Genomic DNA, 15,731 nt, shown 5'->3' on the forward strand with positions numbered 1-15,731 from the left:
ATCTTTCACAATGCCTTTGCCCATCAATTAAGGACTTAAGCAAGGATATAATGTTTTATAATGCCAATATTTATACCCTATTATTAAAAATCAAGCGCAACTAAACTTTTAATAAATACTATCATACCAAATCCAAACTAGAAATTCTATCATTGCTCACCTTGAACGGCAGTGGGTTAAGACTCACTGACTAATGAGATTTTCTTGAGTGAATAGCAAAGAAACTACAATCCATGCTGATTTCTTTACCAAAACGTGCAAACTACTTCAAGCTTATTTAACACTATTCTTCAGAGATTTTGCCTTAGCTTAGATTAGTATTTTAAACAAACAGTGATTAAAAGCACAGGAGTAATGGGCCCAACTCTGCAAGTTGAGCATCTTTTGGGAAAGGCTGGGAGTCCTCTGCTCTCCCTGAGCCTGCCTACATGATAAAGCATTTTGGTGTTCTAACATGGTTCTGAAAAGTCAACTCAAGTTAGCTGAGATGATGATTTACTCTGGTCCATGCTGATCAGTCAGCACCATATGAGCTAACTGAATCATCTTCACAGCTGAACGTGTGTGTTTATAGCTGACCCCCATAAGTGCACAGTAGTTGAGAATGATTCACATCCATGTCCCAGAGTGCGTAAAAGATTTAACTGAGTCAATGAGTATATTCAGTTACAGGGACAAATCCTGCAGTCCTTAATCAAAAGATCACAATGAAGTGTAAAGAGTGTTTTGCCAGCATAAGGATGCCAAATTTGGCCCAGGAACAATCTTACACTACAGCTAAGTTAGATGAAACTATAAGACCATGTTCAGCTTTTTTTTTTTTTTAATGGTTCTGTAATGAAGGATGTTAAAAAAACAAAAACAAAAAAAACCCAACTTACCCTTTTCCGATGTGGACTAATTTCTAGCTTCATCACTGCACATTTATTTAAAGTATTTAAGCGCCTGTGGAACAAAAAACAAAAACCCACCACATTAACAACAGCAGGCACATGACTTTTGTGACACTGGCTATTTCAATTAAAAGGCTTTTGTGAAGGCTATCTCCAAACTCTTTTGCATACAAATAGCCACAAGGGGAGCCTCAATTAGCACTTATTATGCTTAATTATTAACACATTACTTCAGCTGAATTCTGGGTGAGAAGAGTGGCGGGTAGATAAGCATTTAGTAGGTTCCCTGGGTCTAGTCAATGAGAGGGAAGTGAATAACTGAAGAGTCCAAATTGTGTAGAGACAGACCAAGTTTGAAAGTGTTTTTAAATTAATGAATTACTAATAATTATTGCTTAATATCAACTATATTTTTACATATAATCCTGAAGCAAATTATCCTGACAAACTGAGAATTAGGTACAAAGAAAGTGCTTCTCTGCAATTGTGGTTGTAATGTAGCCTGCTGTTGCTTTAATTTTTTACCCTTCTAGCTGATACCTCAAAGAGGAAAACTAATTTTCCACACATCAGGTGCCTATTTTGTTCCTGTGTTGTGTAATATAATTACTTTCAAGACAGCCCCAGGACAACTCTGCTAATCTGTTCCAAAAAAAAAAATAAAAAAAATAAAATAAAAAATCACAGACCTTGTTCTTCCTTCCAAGTCTGTACAATTTCTTTCATACCTAAGACTGTGGCTCTCAAAATAAAATAAACTTAAACAAAAATAAAATTCGTTGCTTGGTAAGAGTACAGCACCTATAATTAACCAGGCTCCCCATGAAATGCACTTTTATCTGCATACCTTAAGGTATTATATGCATCTTTTTGTATAATCTTCACTGGCTGGCTGTTGATCTAGTGCCCATTGAAGTCAATGGAATTCTTTCCATTAAATTCAGTGGAGTCGGATCAGGCCCCGAGTGCAAACAGTTTAAAGAAGAGTAATTTGACCTTTCTTAGTCCACTGATAAATTAGCCATGGAGTTCATTGAGAGCAGAATCAAGCATATAAACACTCCAGTTTAAAATGTAGATCTTTATTTTACAATGTTGACATATTTTAAGCTAAATTTGGAGAAGCTGATATACCCTTAGTTTAAAAAAAAAAGAAACTGAAAGGAAAGTACTGATATGTAGAGGTATCTGGGATGAGTCTTGTTACTTTTATGTAATAACTTAGTTATGCCTAGAGGATGAACCACCAATCTCCTTCACTTTCTGCCCACCGTTTGCACAGACAAGGGTTTTTGAATGGGGTTTGACCTGGCACCTACTGAAGTTTATGGCAAAGCTTTTACTGGTTTCAGTGGTGAAGGATCAGGCCCTTAAGAAACTGAGGATCCAGTTATGGGATAAAGATGAAACACAGGTACAGAGCCTTGCTCAAAACCAAGGTCATGCAGCAAATCAAGGGCAGAATGTTTTCCTCATCCTTCAATGGATGGTTCTAGGCCTTGTTTTCAGCACACTAGTCAAACCCTGCTCTGAAGACAGAATAATTTCCTCGTGTACTTTCCTATGGCTTGTCACTGTAGCATCTAAGGCCATGTCTACACTTACAGTTTTGCAGCGCTGGTAGTTACAGCTGTGTTAGTACAGCTGTATTGGGCCTGCGCTGCAGAGTGGCCACACTTACAGCAACCAGCGCTGCAGTGTGGCCACATTTACAGCACTTGCAGCGCTGTTGGGAGTGGTGCGTTGTGGGCAGCTATCCCACAGAGCACCTCGTCCCATTTCGGCGCTGTGGCTTGTGGGAAGGGGAAGGAAGTGTGAGTGTCTTTCTGCTTCCTGTTCCAACGCCCCGTGGTGCTTTGCTACACATTCCTAGCAGTTTGGCGGCATTGTGATTCTACAGCACTTTTTCTGCGATTTTTGTTATAAATGGAGCCTGAGCAGCTGACGACCTTATTGATGAATGTTGCCAGCACATCACGCATGGCAGTGGAGCTATTCCTTCAGCTGCAAAATGAGAGTGACAGGGACAATGAGGAGTCAGATGATGATATTGAATCGCCTCACTGTGAAGACAGTAAATTGCTTGTGGCAGTAACAGACGTGTTCAGCTCCGTGGACTGGTGCGTTTGGGCTCGGGAAACCAGCACTCAGTGGTGGGATCACATCGTCCTGCAATCCTGGGATGACGAGCAGTGGCTGCAGAACTTTCGGATGAGAAAAGCCACTTTCATGGCACTGTGTGCTGAGCTCGCCCCTGCCCTGCGGCGCAGGGACATGAGATTGAGAGCTGCCCTGCCAGTGGAGAAGCGGGTGGCTATTGCAATCTGGAAGCTGGCAACTCCAGACTGCTTCAGATCGGTGGCGAACCAGTTTGGAGTGGGAAAGTCTACAGTCGGAATGGTGCTGATGCAAGTTTGCACAGCCATTAATCGCACCCTGCTAAGAAGAACCGTGACTCTTGGGAACGTGCAGGACATTGTGGATGGCTTTGCAGAAATGGAGTTCCCTAACTGTGGAGGGGCAATAGATGGGACGCATATTCCTATTATGTCACCACCCCACCTGGCATCAGAGTACGTTAATCGCAAGGGGTATTTCTCCGTGGTTCGGCAAGCGCTTGTGGATCACCGTGGGCGTTTCACTGACATTTACTCAGGATGGCCTGGAAAAGTGCACGATGCACGCATCTTTAGGAACAGTTCCCTGTTCAGGAGGCTGAGGGCCAGGACTTTTTTCCCAGACCGCAAGATCACAGTAGGGGACGTCGAAATCCCACTGTGATCCTTGGAGACCCCGTTTACCCCTTAATGCCCTGGCTCATGAAACTATATAGAGGGAAGCTTGACAGGAGCAAGGACCAGTTCAACTACAGGCTGAGCCGGTGCAGAATGACTGTGGAGTGTGCTTTTGGCCGTTTGAAAGCCCGCTGGGGCTGTCTTTATGGGAAGCTAGATTTGGTGGAAAGCAGCATCACCGCTGTTATATCCGCGTGCTGTACCCTCCATAATATTTGTGAAGGGAAGGGTGAAAGATTCAGTGAGGAATGGACCTCCGAGGTTCGTCGCCTAGAGGATGAGTTTGCTCAGCCAGAGAGCAGGGCTAATAGGGAGGCCCAGGAAAGGGCTTCAAGGATTAGGGATGCTTTAAGGGAGCAATTTGATGCTGAGAGCCAACAGTAATGTTTGATGCATTTGATGTGCTTTGCTTTACCTTGGTGTATAATATTTACCACTTCCAGCAATAATATAACGTAGTGAAAAAGAAAAAAAACCTTTATTCAACATACAGTACATAACAGGCCAGGGGGTTGGGGTGGTGGACAGTACATTCACAGGTTTGAATATGTCCTATTTTGATCACTATTCAATGTCTGCTGCACTTCAGGATTACTATGCTGCAGAATAATGGGGGTGGAGTGAACAGGGTAAGAATTATAGTTATCAGGGCTGATAGGTGATCGTACAGGTGTTGGGGGCAGCTGGGGATAATAAGGAACTGGCTGCTGGAGAAAGTTGTTTTGTGGAAATACTGGGGAACAAGGAAGAGGGCTTTGGGAGGGCTGTGGGTTACAACGGTACATATTTGTCTGCATGGCTACAAGAGACTCGAAAGACTCAGTTTGGCGAGCCAGGAGGCTTATCTGCTTTGTGGTTTTTCTGGCAGACAATTCCTTTCTCCTGCTTTCTGTTTGCCTCCATTCATGTACACTCTGTCTCCATTCATACATCTTCTCTCTCCATTCCTGTGTCTTCCTACTTTCTCTGTTGTAGTGGCTCATAACAGATTTGATCAATTCCTCTTTTGATTTTCTAGGATTCCATCTCAAGTTCTGCAACCTACGTGAGGCCGGTGATCCGGCTGCAGTAGTCAAGGTCACTAGAAAAAAAGAGAGATAGAACCATGTAATACACAGAGGCTACATTGTTTATCATCACACATTGAAGGACTTTTTAGACTTTTGGTAGCATCCTTCTAAAACATCTCACATAACACAGAGAGGGCAGGGAAGCTAAGTCATGGCGAGCAACGGGGTGAGTGGTTTTGCCCCGATTTCCCCTTGGGAGTGGGAATTGACCAATGGGTCACTGGGGTTTATCAGCAATGGGTACAGGAGGTAGCTGGTGTCCTGAAGAGGGGACAGTAGTGAACAGGAAGGTGGTGAGCTGCTGGGGGGGGGGGGTTGTTCTTTGGTCCGCGTTCACGCCGTCCTGCTGGTGGGGGGGGGGGAAAGCACCGCGGTGCTGGATGCCTGCTTGGAGGGGGGGGTTGGGAACACCGGAGCGCACCGCGGTGCTGGATGCCTGCTTGGAGAGGGGTGCATAGCACCGGAGCACACCGCGTGGATGCCTACGTGCTGGGAGGGGGGGTGGGGAACACCGGAGCACACCGCGGTGCTGGATGCCTGCTTGGAGGGGGGTGCATAACACCAGAGCACACCGCATGGATGCCTACGTGCTGGGGGGGGGAACACCGGAGCACACCACGTGACTGGCTACGTGCTGGGGGGGGGTTTAACAACTGAGCGCAATGGGCTGGGGAAACGCGAACCTGGTGCCCTGCACTAAAGTATCCCTAAATTCTCAACAGGGTTTCCTACTGCCAGACATATCACTGCTGCGTGTTACCTGGGAAGAGAGGGAGGGTCTTCTACAGGAATGTGGATACCGCCCTGGCCCCTATGCAGCTTGCCTGTGTGCAGCCATGGTCTCCCCACCCCTCGCTGCACAGTGGATCGGAAGAGTTAGCCTGACCGGGACAGGGACAACGGTGGCTCTCCCGATCAACTTGAGAAAGCAAATTGCAAACGCTCTTGCTGCAACTTTTCAAGAGATTACCGAGGCAGATTACAGAGACGTGATAGAGCAAATCAATGGGCTATTCCACGTTTAGGCATGCATGCAGGCAGCCATACCCAAAACCCTCCTCTCCCAAAACATAAAAATCTACTTACCCCGAGCATGATCCTCAGTTTCTGCCTCACCATCAACTTCCTGCTGCTGTGACTGGCTAGCCTCCTCCTGGCTTGAGAAGAGCTCCTGGCTGCATGTGTACTGGGACTCCGGGGTGTCTCCCTCCACGCCAGTAGCCTCACTGTTCGGGTCCTCTACAACCTCCCCCACTTCTCCCTGCTCTGAACTCTCCATCGTGCTCCTAGGATTGGCAGTTGGGTCACACCCAAGTATGGCACCCAGCTCCTGGTAAAAACGGCAGGTCGTGGGGGCAGCTCCTGAGCGGCGATCTCCCTCACGAGCTTTGCAGTAAGCACTCCTCAGCTCTTTAATTTTGACCCTGCACTGCAACGCGTCCCATTCATGGCCCCTTCTCATCAACGACTGCGATATCTGCCCATAGGTATCATAATTTCTCCTTCTGGAGCGCAGCTGTGCTTGCACAGCCTCCTCTCCCCAAACACTTATGAGGTCCTGCAGCTCTGCATTGGTCCATGCTGGGGCTCGTTTGGTGCGTGGAGGCATGGTCACTGAGTGATTGATTGATTAATTGCACTCCACACCTGGCTGAGCAAACAGGAAGGGGATTTTTAAAATTCCCGGGGCATTTAAAGGAGGGGTCAGGTGAGCCCAGGGCAGTGGAGTTTGCATGATTACCAGAGAGGCTTCTAAGGTATGCTGGGATACCTGCTAATGCCACGGAGGTCAATAAAAATGCTGGTGGGTGTCTACACTTGCTGACCAGCGCTGGATCACCAGCGCTGGATCCTCTACACCCGAGGCTCGACCGGGTGTACAGCCAGCACTGCAAACAGGGAGTTGCAGTGCTGGCCGTGCTGTGCAAGTGTGTACACCACCTACGTTGCAGCGCTGTAACCCCCTCACCAGCGCTGCAACTCTGTAGTGTAGACAAGGCCTAAGTGTCTCAGAAACATTGCTATTTATTTTCACAACACCCCTACAAAACAAAGGGGTGGCATTATTCCCATCTACAAATGGGGAACTGGGAGTAGAACCCAGGTCTTGACTCTCAGTCCTGTGCCCCTTTGCAACAGACTGTCCTGTCTCCAAGTGACAAAGATTACAGTGCACAACCCCATTCCAAAACATCACTCCATGTTGTCTTCAGAGTAATTACACGGTGCAATGAAACTTGCTGAGTTTGATTCCACTTACACCAGCTTGACCCTTGTGTAACTTCATTGGCTTCATTGCAGTTACTCCTGGTTGTGTAATGGAGAGCAGAATAAGGTTTACTGGTCTTCAGGCAAGTATCAGGGGGAAGCTGACATTCTGGTGCGTGATGCCTTACCAAACAGATTTTTTCCTCCCCAAATACAACAAACCCTGAGGAGGGACGTACACACATGAAAGTGTTGCTGCCTTAATGAAAAAGCAGGTTCAGCCATTACCCGAGTCTACATAGAGTAAGATTCAAAACAATTTTGTCTGAAGAGTGTATTCAAATGTATTATTTTTTAATTCCTCCCTCACACTCTGTCTCTGATTTCCTCTCAAAATGTTATAGGGGACATTTTTCTCTTGCAAAACACTGATGTGATATTTTGAATCTCTTTTTTGGATGACCTGCATTGTGCTCATGTTATATAGTCAGTGCAGTTTTGTAAGCTATCAACATGAAAGAAAAACAAAACACACAAAAACTGTAACAGAGTTGTTCACAAATAACTTTTACAACAGGGCCTGGCTATTTGATTGTGATTAACCCTCCTTTTTGGATTGCATAACAGCAATTGTTCATTTAATTTTGAAGAAGGAATTCATATTTTAAATAAAAGTTAAAACCTAAGTTTTTAGCTGCAAACAACTAAACTAGCTTTTTTAAAAGCATACCTGCACTATTGTGGATAAAATGTTACATTACTCAAAACACAGGTCACTGTAATATCTTCTAGAGGAGTAAACACTACTTGGCTTTTCTTTAACTTTTGGTTTATAATTTAGAACTCCTGGGCCTCAATCCAAGGCATACTGACTTGGTCTTCAGTTCTGTTTCATGTAACAATCTGTGAATTTTACAGTATTGAAGCATTTGCCTCATACAGCAAAAAAGCTGCCACTGAGTCCCCATATCAGGCTTTATCTATTTCCAGCCTGTTGCATTTAACTAGCCTGACCACTTTGATCTGTCAGGGAAAACATATTTAGAGCCTGACTGATAAGGGTGTCTTTGATTTCACAATGATTATATTGTAGCCTGCTCTCCCCCCATTTAAAATAAAAACTCTTGGACAGCTGAATGAGATAAAAGTGTAGAGACTATTTCTATACAGATCCTTTTAAAAAACAACAAAACAGCCCAACCCCTAACAAACACAAATATGAAAGCAAGTTAAGATCATCCCTTTATAAATGAGATCAGTTACAGGAACAACCAGGCATGTAAAGAATCTGTTTCAGATCTGACACGTTTTCATTATAAAAACAGTCTCCTTTTCAAAATCTAAATGCTCTACAGAGATGTCTCAGATCTATGTGTTTCATTTAACAGCCCCATAATCACACATCCAGCTTGTTTAAAGCAGTTGAGACGCTGAAACCTTTAATCACGTTATAGAGTAAGGCACCATATGCAAGTAGTTCTACTGATTGAATACACACACACACACACACACACACACACACACACACACACACACACACACACACACACACACACACAATTATTCAGGTTATAAAAATCAAGCACTCAAAAGGTATGAAATGCTGAGATTAATGTTGCCTCTGCAACCTTAATTCAGTCCCGTTGTGTATATGCATTATATAGTCACATACTATTCTTCCATAGGACCCCTACCTCATTCAGTGCACAGGATGGACTGTGCTCACTTAATGAGCAGCTAGTCAATATTTTGTTTTCTCCTCATTGTTCAATGTGTGGCCTTAGGGCTTATTTCTGGCACACTACTCTGAATAATTTGCCAGAAGCTGGGAATGGGCAATGGGATGGATCACTGGATGATTATCTGTTCTGTTCATTTCCTCTGGGGAATTGAGGCACAGGAAGATTAAGGTAAAAAAAAGTGTCCACTGATTTGGGGGGCCAAATTTGATACACTTAAGACCTGATTTTTTCAGAGTACTTGGCATCAGAGCATTGAGACATATTGCCAATGGATTTCACAGGTATCTGCTGACAGCAGAGGAGTGGTGAGACTCAGAAATCACAGGTTCCATTCCAGGCTCTAGAGGGGAATGTTCTCTAGTGAGCACAGACTCTTCTGACTTTTCTCCCCAGTATAGAAATTGTCCACAAATTGTGTGCCCAGTATCCCTTTGAAGATAAATTCCTAGTCACTACTCTACAGAACTTTTTAAGAAACAAACAAACAGGGCTTTGCAGACTGTAACCACCTGAAGCATTCCTGGCAGATTAGGATATAATCCCTGATGTTATCTCCTAACCATATGTTTCATGATCAGGAACAGACTATTTTCTAATTATTTCCACTGTGTTGCTACTAAGTATCATGAGCACTGTATGCTATCTCTATAATCTCCATTTTATCTAGTGGTTTAAGTTGCTCAGGGAAGCCAGTAACACAGTGGCAACATTCAACCTTTCCACAAAAAACTACTAACATTCAGGTTTGAGCAGCATATACAAATTAGAGATCTGCTCAAATGATAAAATTGGGATCTGAAACTGGGCCGCCCTTAAATTTGGAGGTGTTTGGATCCAGAAGTTTGGTTTGGGCCTATTCCTGCTAAAATGTCAATACTGGGTCCAATTTAAAGAGTTAAGTCAAGCATTCAAATTTTAAAAAATTAAGAGTGGGCACCTAAGTTCCTGTTTAGGCAACTAATTTGATGGCCTGATTCTCAGAGGTGCTTAGCATGTGCAGATCCCACTGAGTCTGTAGCAGATGGGGCGCTTAGATTGTAAACTATTGGGAGGGAGGGACCTTTTCTTCATACCCAGCTGTAAATCACTAATCTTTAGTGTATACAAATAATAATGCCTCCCTTTGAAGTAAGGCAGGTATTATAGATTTTCAGAGTGAAGTATTTACCAAAAGTTTTGCAGCAAATACTTAGCACTACATTCCTTGACATCTCTCCATGTTATAGTTCTCAATAGGGAATCGTATTTACACAATCAGTCTGGGATTAAAATTTTGCTGGTGCTCAAATTATAAACTGCTGTTTATTAAGTTGTGTGTCCCTGTTCTTCAGGTAGGAGAAGTTATTTGAAGTGCTGCATTAAATTATGTGTAATTCTGATCACTTCTACTGTCTGTTTTCAAAATGTATGTTCTGATTTAATTTCCTTGTAAAATGTGCAATAAACATAAGACGACATCAAGGATTGCTAGTAGCACACCAGTTGACATGGAGAGTTATATTCTCAGCCCAGGGCACAAGAAGTCACACACACACACATACACACACACCTCCCATTACTTTGTTACTGTCAATTGCATTTGGGTGTTAACTGAACATTGTGCTAAAAATGCAAGAGAATTCTCAACTGCTAAGATTTTCAGCCAAGATCTAGTGACAGATTTATGGCTCTGTGACAACAGCTGTAAGCCCTTTCCTAAATTAATCATTATGATGCTTACAAAGTGTCTTTAGATCAGTCAAAATAAATGCAAAAAGCATGAAGAAATATAGCATATAGATTCCAAACCACATTAGCTAGAGGTAGTCTAGCCAAAGATATTTAATTGACTTAAAAAGTTAACCAAGGGAGTATGATGGAACCCTAAAGGAATATAGAATTTGGTGACCTATTAATATGGGACAATATTTATAAAGGATATGTAGCCAAATTCTGATTTCAGAGTTGCTCTATGGAGTTATTTAGTTTTATTTTATGGTTATCAGAATCTGAATACATCTCCAACATTTTTTACTTAAATCAAAAACATTCTTCTTCATTTGTACAATACTGACAGATCAAATCACAATGGCTTCAAAACCATGTTATAGCCTTCAAAACCAGTGTCTTTGGTTTAATTACTGTATTTAGTAATCCCATTAGGCTAATAAGCAAATTACATTGTATATTACATTTTGAAGACTAAAGCAAATTAGCTATTTTACAACAACAGCCATATAAAACACTGGCTACTTTCACAAAAAATATGTCTTTTTGAGCTGGTTACTTTGATCTGATTCCATTTCCTAAAGATTTGTAACTTATCCTTAAGGTAGAAGGCTACAAAAGCAGAACCTAACTTTATGGATCACATTAGCAGGGAATGTCATAGCTTAATACAGAAAATAGTCTTACTTTCATTCAGTGAGATAGAGAGAGCCACTTTTCTCTCATATAAATATAAAAATCCAGGTTAAGATAATACTTAAGCGGGAGAGCGTTGAATCCAAAATACACTGGCTTGGCTACATATTTTTTTTTCCTGGCAAGGAAAGACTACATTTCTGGGAATTCCCTGTGTTTATTTAAAAAAAATAATAAAAAAATAAAAATCACTGTACTTTCTGTTAAATGGCCTTACAGATTACAGAGCATATAAATGAGCACTTGAAATGCAGTATATTGCATCTTGTGTGTGAAATGTTCACTTACATGACATGGTTTGTTCTCAATGAACGTGAAGTGAACTTAATTTTCCTTTACTGTGTCTCATCTTAAATCATTTTAGATATTTCTGAAGTGCTTTCTATTCTAGCTTCTGCCTTTTTCTCTCCCTTGTCCTGGGAGGACAGCATAGAATTGCACCACAGGTACAAACTTCTCTTCAGGACTTGGGTTTTAACTCTGTAGAGGCTGATGACATGTGCATGTATTGGCCTACAATAGGGGTCGGCAACCTTTCAGAAGTGGGGTGCCGAGTCTTCATTTATTCACTCTGATGTAAGGTTTTGCGTGCCGGTAATACATTTTAACATTCTTAGAAGGACTCTTTCTATGAGTCTATAATATATAACAAACTATTGTTGTATGTAAAATAAATAAGGTTTTTAAAATGTTTAAGAAGCTTTATTTAAAATTAAATTAAAATGCAGAGCCCGCCGGACCAGTGGCCAGGACCTGGGTAGTGTGAGTGCCACTGAAAATCAGCTCATGTGCTACCTTTGGCACGTGTGCCATAGGTTGCCTACCCGTGGCCTACAGTGTTCATTTGACTAGCATGCTGGAAAGCTGCAGCAGTGAAAAGTAGGAGCGGAAAAAGTTACCAGACTTACTTGTATCTAGCTAGAGGCAGATATGAAAGATGGGGAATGGGGCTCTACCCCAATGCAAGAAAGTGAAATTTTACACTGGAGAATGGAATTTTTTTTGAATGTGTCAGAGTACAATGTTGTAACAGGGTGGTTGGCTTTGTAGTCTAGAATACTTAAAGCAGAATTGTTAATGCCTTACTCATTCTGGTGATCAGTTACTTGCATGAGTTTTCTTACTACACTCAGCTAGACTACTTGTGTAAGTAACTGCTCACCAATGTGAGTAAGGAATTAGCAATCTGGCTGTGACATAGCAATAGTATAGTTCTCAGAAAATCATCTCTGTTCACATTTGTGATGGAGACCATGATACAGTCATGTTAGCAACAACCCTGTTTAAATACAGTTTTAGCCAGCATAGTTCTGATTCTGCTATGGCTTAATAATTCAAGAACACGTAGTCAAATCAAACAAGGAATTAAAGAGGCTGGGAAATATTTGTCATGAAGATGGCCACTAGTTGTTTTTTAGCACTTTAAAAAAAATAAAAATCCCAAACATATTTATATGACTTTTTAAATTAATATATACTGGCCATGGTTACTGGATAACAAAAGTCCGCAAAGAAATGATTAATTAGTAAATGATTCAGTTGAGCTTATTCTTATAGCACATAGAGTGCTTTCTTGCAAAACAATATTTCACTTACCTGCATAAGGCCTCAATGGCATCTCTGTCGAGAAAGTCATGCTCTCGCTTGACTAAAGTGATGTCAATGGGAAACAGGAGATCTGAAGGAAACAAGAGAGAGACTGGCAATCAAAAAGAATCTTATTTCCAAAAGTAATTCATTTCAAAGCAGCCAGCTGTCTCCGAGTCAGCTCACTAAGATGCAGGCAACCAGCTCCTCCAAGATATATTGCACATCTTACCATCTCAAATGCCAGAAAGATATTTACTCCTCATGTAGAAACTGTTGTGTGTAGCTCTGATAACTGGTAAGTTCACGTGCGTCATGGAAAAAATATTGAGCAAAGCAAAGATGAAACAAGGAGAGACAGAGGGCGCAACAAGCTGAATGCAGCCATCTGCCTGTCATCAGAAGCTGCAGTTGAGTCAAGCTAGCCTAGTTTAAAACAAATATTAGTACTTTGATCAAGCTTGTATACCTCACATTAAAGCAAAAGGTTATCAAAATCAAAATCTCTGGAAAACAATGAAAAACAATCTCTCTAGCTGTTAATCAAGCAATTTAATAGTCTGCCACTGTTATGACATTAAGGAGATATGAACTGACATTTAAAAAAGCCAAACTGCTAAGAGCCCTGTGCTGTCTCCATTCCCTAAAAGATTGTCTAGATAAACACTCTGGGAGAGCAAGGAGGAGGAAACAATGTTGGCAGTGTGCTGGAAGTTTACTAGAGCTCTGAAACAGCACCCAGATAAATATTATTTACTGTCCTCCACAGATTCCTCAATGTCACATAACTCCTGATCTTGGATTCCTTGCACAGTCAAAATTCCCACTGAAGCCACTGGCAGTTCTGAATGTTCAAGCAATACATGAACAGGCACTAAAGCTACTACTGCAGCTGTGTATTGCCTTTCTGACCACACAGATTTTGTAGAATAAGGAAAAGCAATTTGCTATAAAGATCTAATCTCCAAAAATCAGGAAGAGTGAGTTCAAGTGCTAAAATCAGTAGGGTCAAGGCAAAATTGCTAACATGATCAGAGACAATGTAGCCAATGTTACTTTTCATTAGACCAACAAATAACCCCTCTCATTAACTATTTGGTCTACATTTCCTTCAGGAAAAAACAGACTATCATTTTCTGAAAATTGTAAGGAATTTTGACTTTTCTGCAGAAAACTGCAGATAATTCCTAATTTTACCAAAACACAGGGCCTGAGCCCGGGTCCACTGAAATTAGTGGTTTTAATGAATATTAAATTGGAGCTATAACATATAGGCATTTTCCCATAAAACTTACGTTATACCCAACAGTTTCAGGCCCATTCTAGGAGTGCAGGGCCCAAAGACATATCTGGCTTCAAGACTAAGCTTGATAAGTTTATGAAGGGGATGGTATGATGTGATAGCCCAATTCTGGCAATTAATCTTTGATTATCAGTAGGTAAGTATGCCCAGTGGTCTGTGATGGGATGTTAGATGTGGTGGGATCTGAGTTACTACAGAGAATTCTTTCCTGGGTGCTGGCTGGTGATCTTGCCCACATGCTCAGGGTTTAACTGATCGCCATATTTGGGGTCAGGAAGGAATTTTCCTCCCAGGGCCTCTGCCAATCTGCCCTGAGGTTTTTCGCCTTCCTCTGCAGGATGGGGCATGGGTAACTTGCTGGAGGATTCTCTGCAGCTTGAGGTCTTCAAACAGCAATTTGAGGACTTCAATAACTCAGACATAGGTTAGGGGTTTGTTACAGGAGTGGGTGGGTGAGATTCTGTGGCCTGCATTGTGCAGGAGGTCAGACTAGATGATCATAATGGTCCCTTCTGACCTTAAAATCTACGAGTTTATCAGTCTAAATGAACGGAGAAAATGTTAGCAAATTCTGGTGGGATTTTCACCAGTAACAAGCTAGCTGTGTCTCCCATTTGGAGGTCTACGTCGAAGTTAACTTGAAAGCCTAATGAGGTGACTAGCAGAAGTGTGGGGCGGGGGTGCAGGGGGAAGCGGTGTAGATAGAATTTGTATTTTTCTTGTGTCTGCCTTTTTCTGGCAGAGTGAATTTAAAAGAACAATAGTATATTGATTTTAAATAAAAGATAGCTTTCTTTTTATAATAGAATAGGCCAAATTGTGCTCTTACTTGGGCGGTTCAATTGAATTCAAGGAGGATTTGGTCCTAAAATCGGAAATCTCAAAAGCCTGTAGTCTGCAGAGAAAACAACTGCAAACAGATCCTGAAAAATCACAAGCAAGGAATGTTTTGCGTACAAACAATTTCCTAGAGATTCTGCAGATCAGTAAAGCATGATCAAAATGAGGCTCAAAAGCATTAAGTTGCCTAAGAATCCAAACTTTTCCCAAATGTAAATCCTTGCCCCCTGGATTTTGACATTATTGAATCTATGGTCCCCAAGCACACATCCCAAGAAAGTATGTTCTTCACATAGTGTCAGCACCAAAAGAGAGGAAACATAATAGAAGGAAAATTAATTTCTAAACAGGCGAACAAAAGAATTGCCAACCACTGTCTTTGCAACTGCTATTATCTTCTCACATTGCCAATGCAGCTGCAAATTAAAGCTCAAATGAATCACTTTTCAAGTGGGCCAGCTTAGTATTGGCTGCAAATAGTGGATTGTCTATATACAGTGTTAAAACTAACAGCGAGGCATTTGGTTTTATGAATAAGAAGAGGCAGCTATGATAGTGCTTCATAACTTTGCTAGGATGCAAATAATTTTTATAAACAAAAAACAGACAAAACAGCAAAGGACTTTCACTGTATCTTTTTAAAAATAGACTTTGCATTTTAGTAGCTTAAAAATGCTAAGCCAAATCCTGAAGCGCTTATCAGACAAAACTGCCAGTGAAGTCAGAGTTTTGCTGGAGTAAGGACTTTGAAAAAGTGGTGACGTAAAGTAATCCCTCCCTCAGACATACTGGCACTGAGAGTCTTGGGGGTTGAAAAATCTCCTCAGAGAGTTATCTTCAAATTAGTGTGTGTGTGTGTGTGTGTGTGTGTGTGCGCGTGCGCACGCAAA

The 15,731-nt window shown here is 41.8% G+C and overlaps 1 protein-coding gene across 4 annotated transcripts in view; it reads right to left on the minus strand.

The window, feature by feature from the left end:
• Positions 1 to 15,731, minus strand: part of DLC1 (DLC1 Rho GTPase activating protein) — a 369,474-nt gene that overhangs the window by 18,964 nt on the left and 334,779 nt on the right. For all 4 annotated transcript variants that reach the window (XM_030564195.1, XM_030564196.1, XM_030564198.1 and 1 more), the window contains 2 exons: positions 12,708 to 12,789; positions 882 to 945 (listed from right to left, as the gene is read on the minus strand). In XM_030564195.1, the coding sequence (XP_030420055.1) occupies positions 882 to 945; positions 12,708 to 12,789 (146 nt within the window). The remainder of the gene's footprint in view (positions 1 to 881; positions 946 to 12,707; positions 12,790 to 15,731) is intronic.

This window comes from Gopherus evgoodei, chromosome 5 (assembly GCF_007399415.2).
Source record: "Gopherus evgoodei ecotype Sinaloan lineage chromosome 5, rGopEvg1_v1.p, whole genome shotgun sequence".
Classification (NCBI taxonomy): domain Eukaryota; kingdom Metazoa; phylum Chordata; order Testudines; family Testudinidae; genus Gopherus; species Gopherus evgoodei.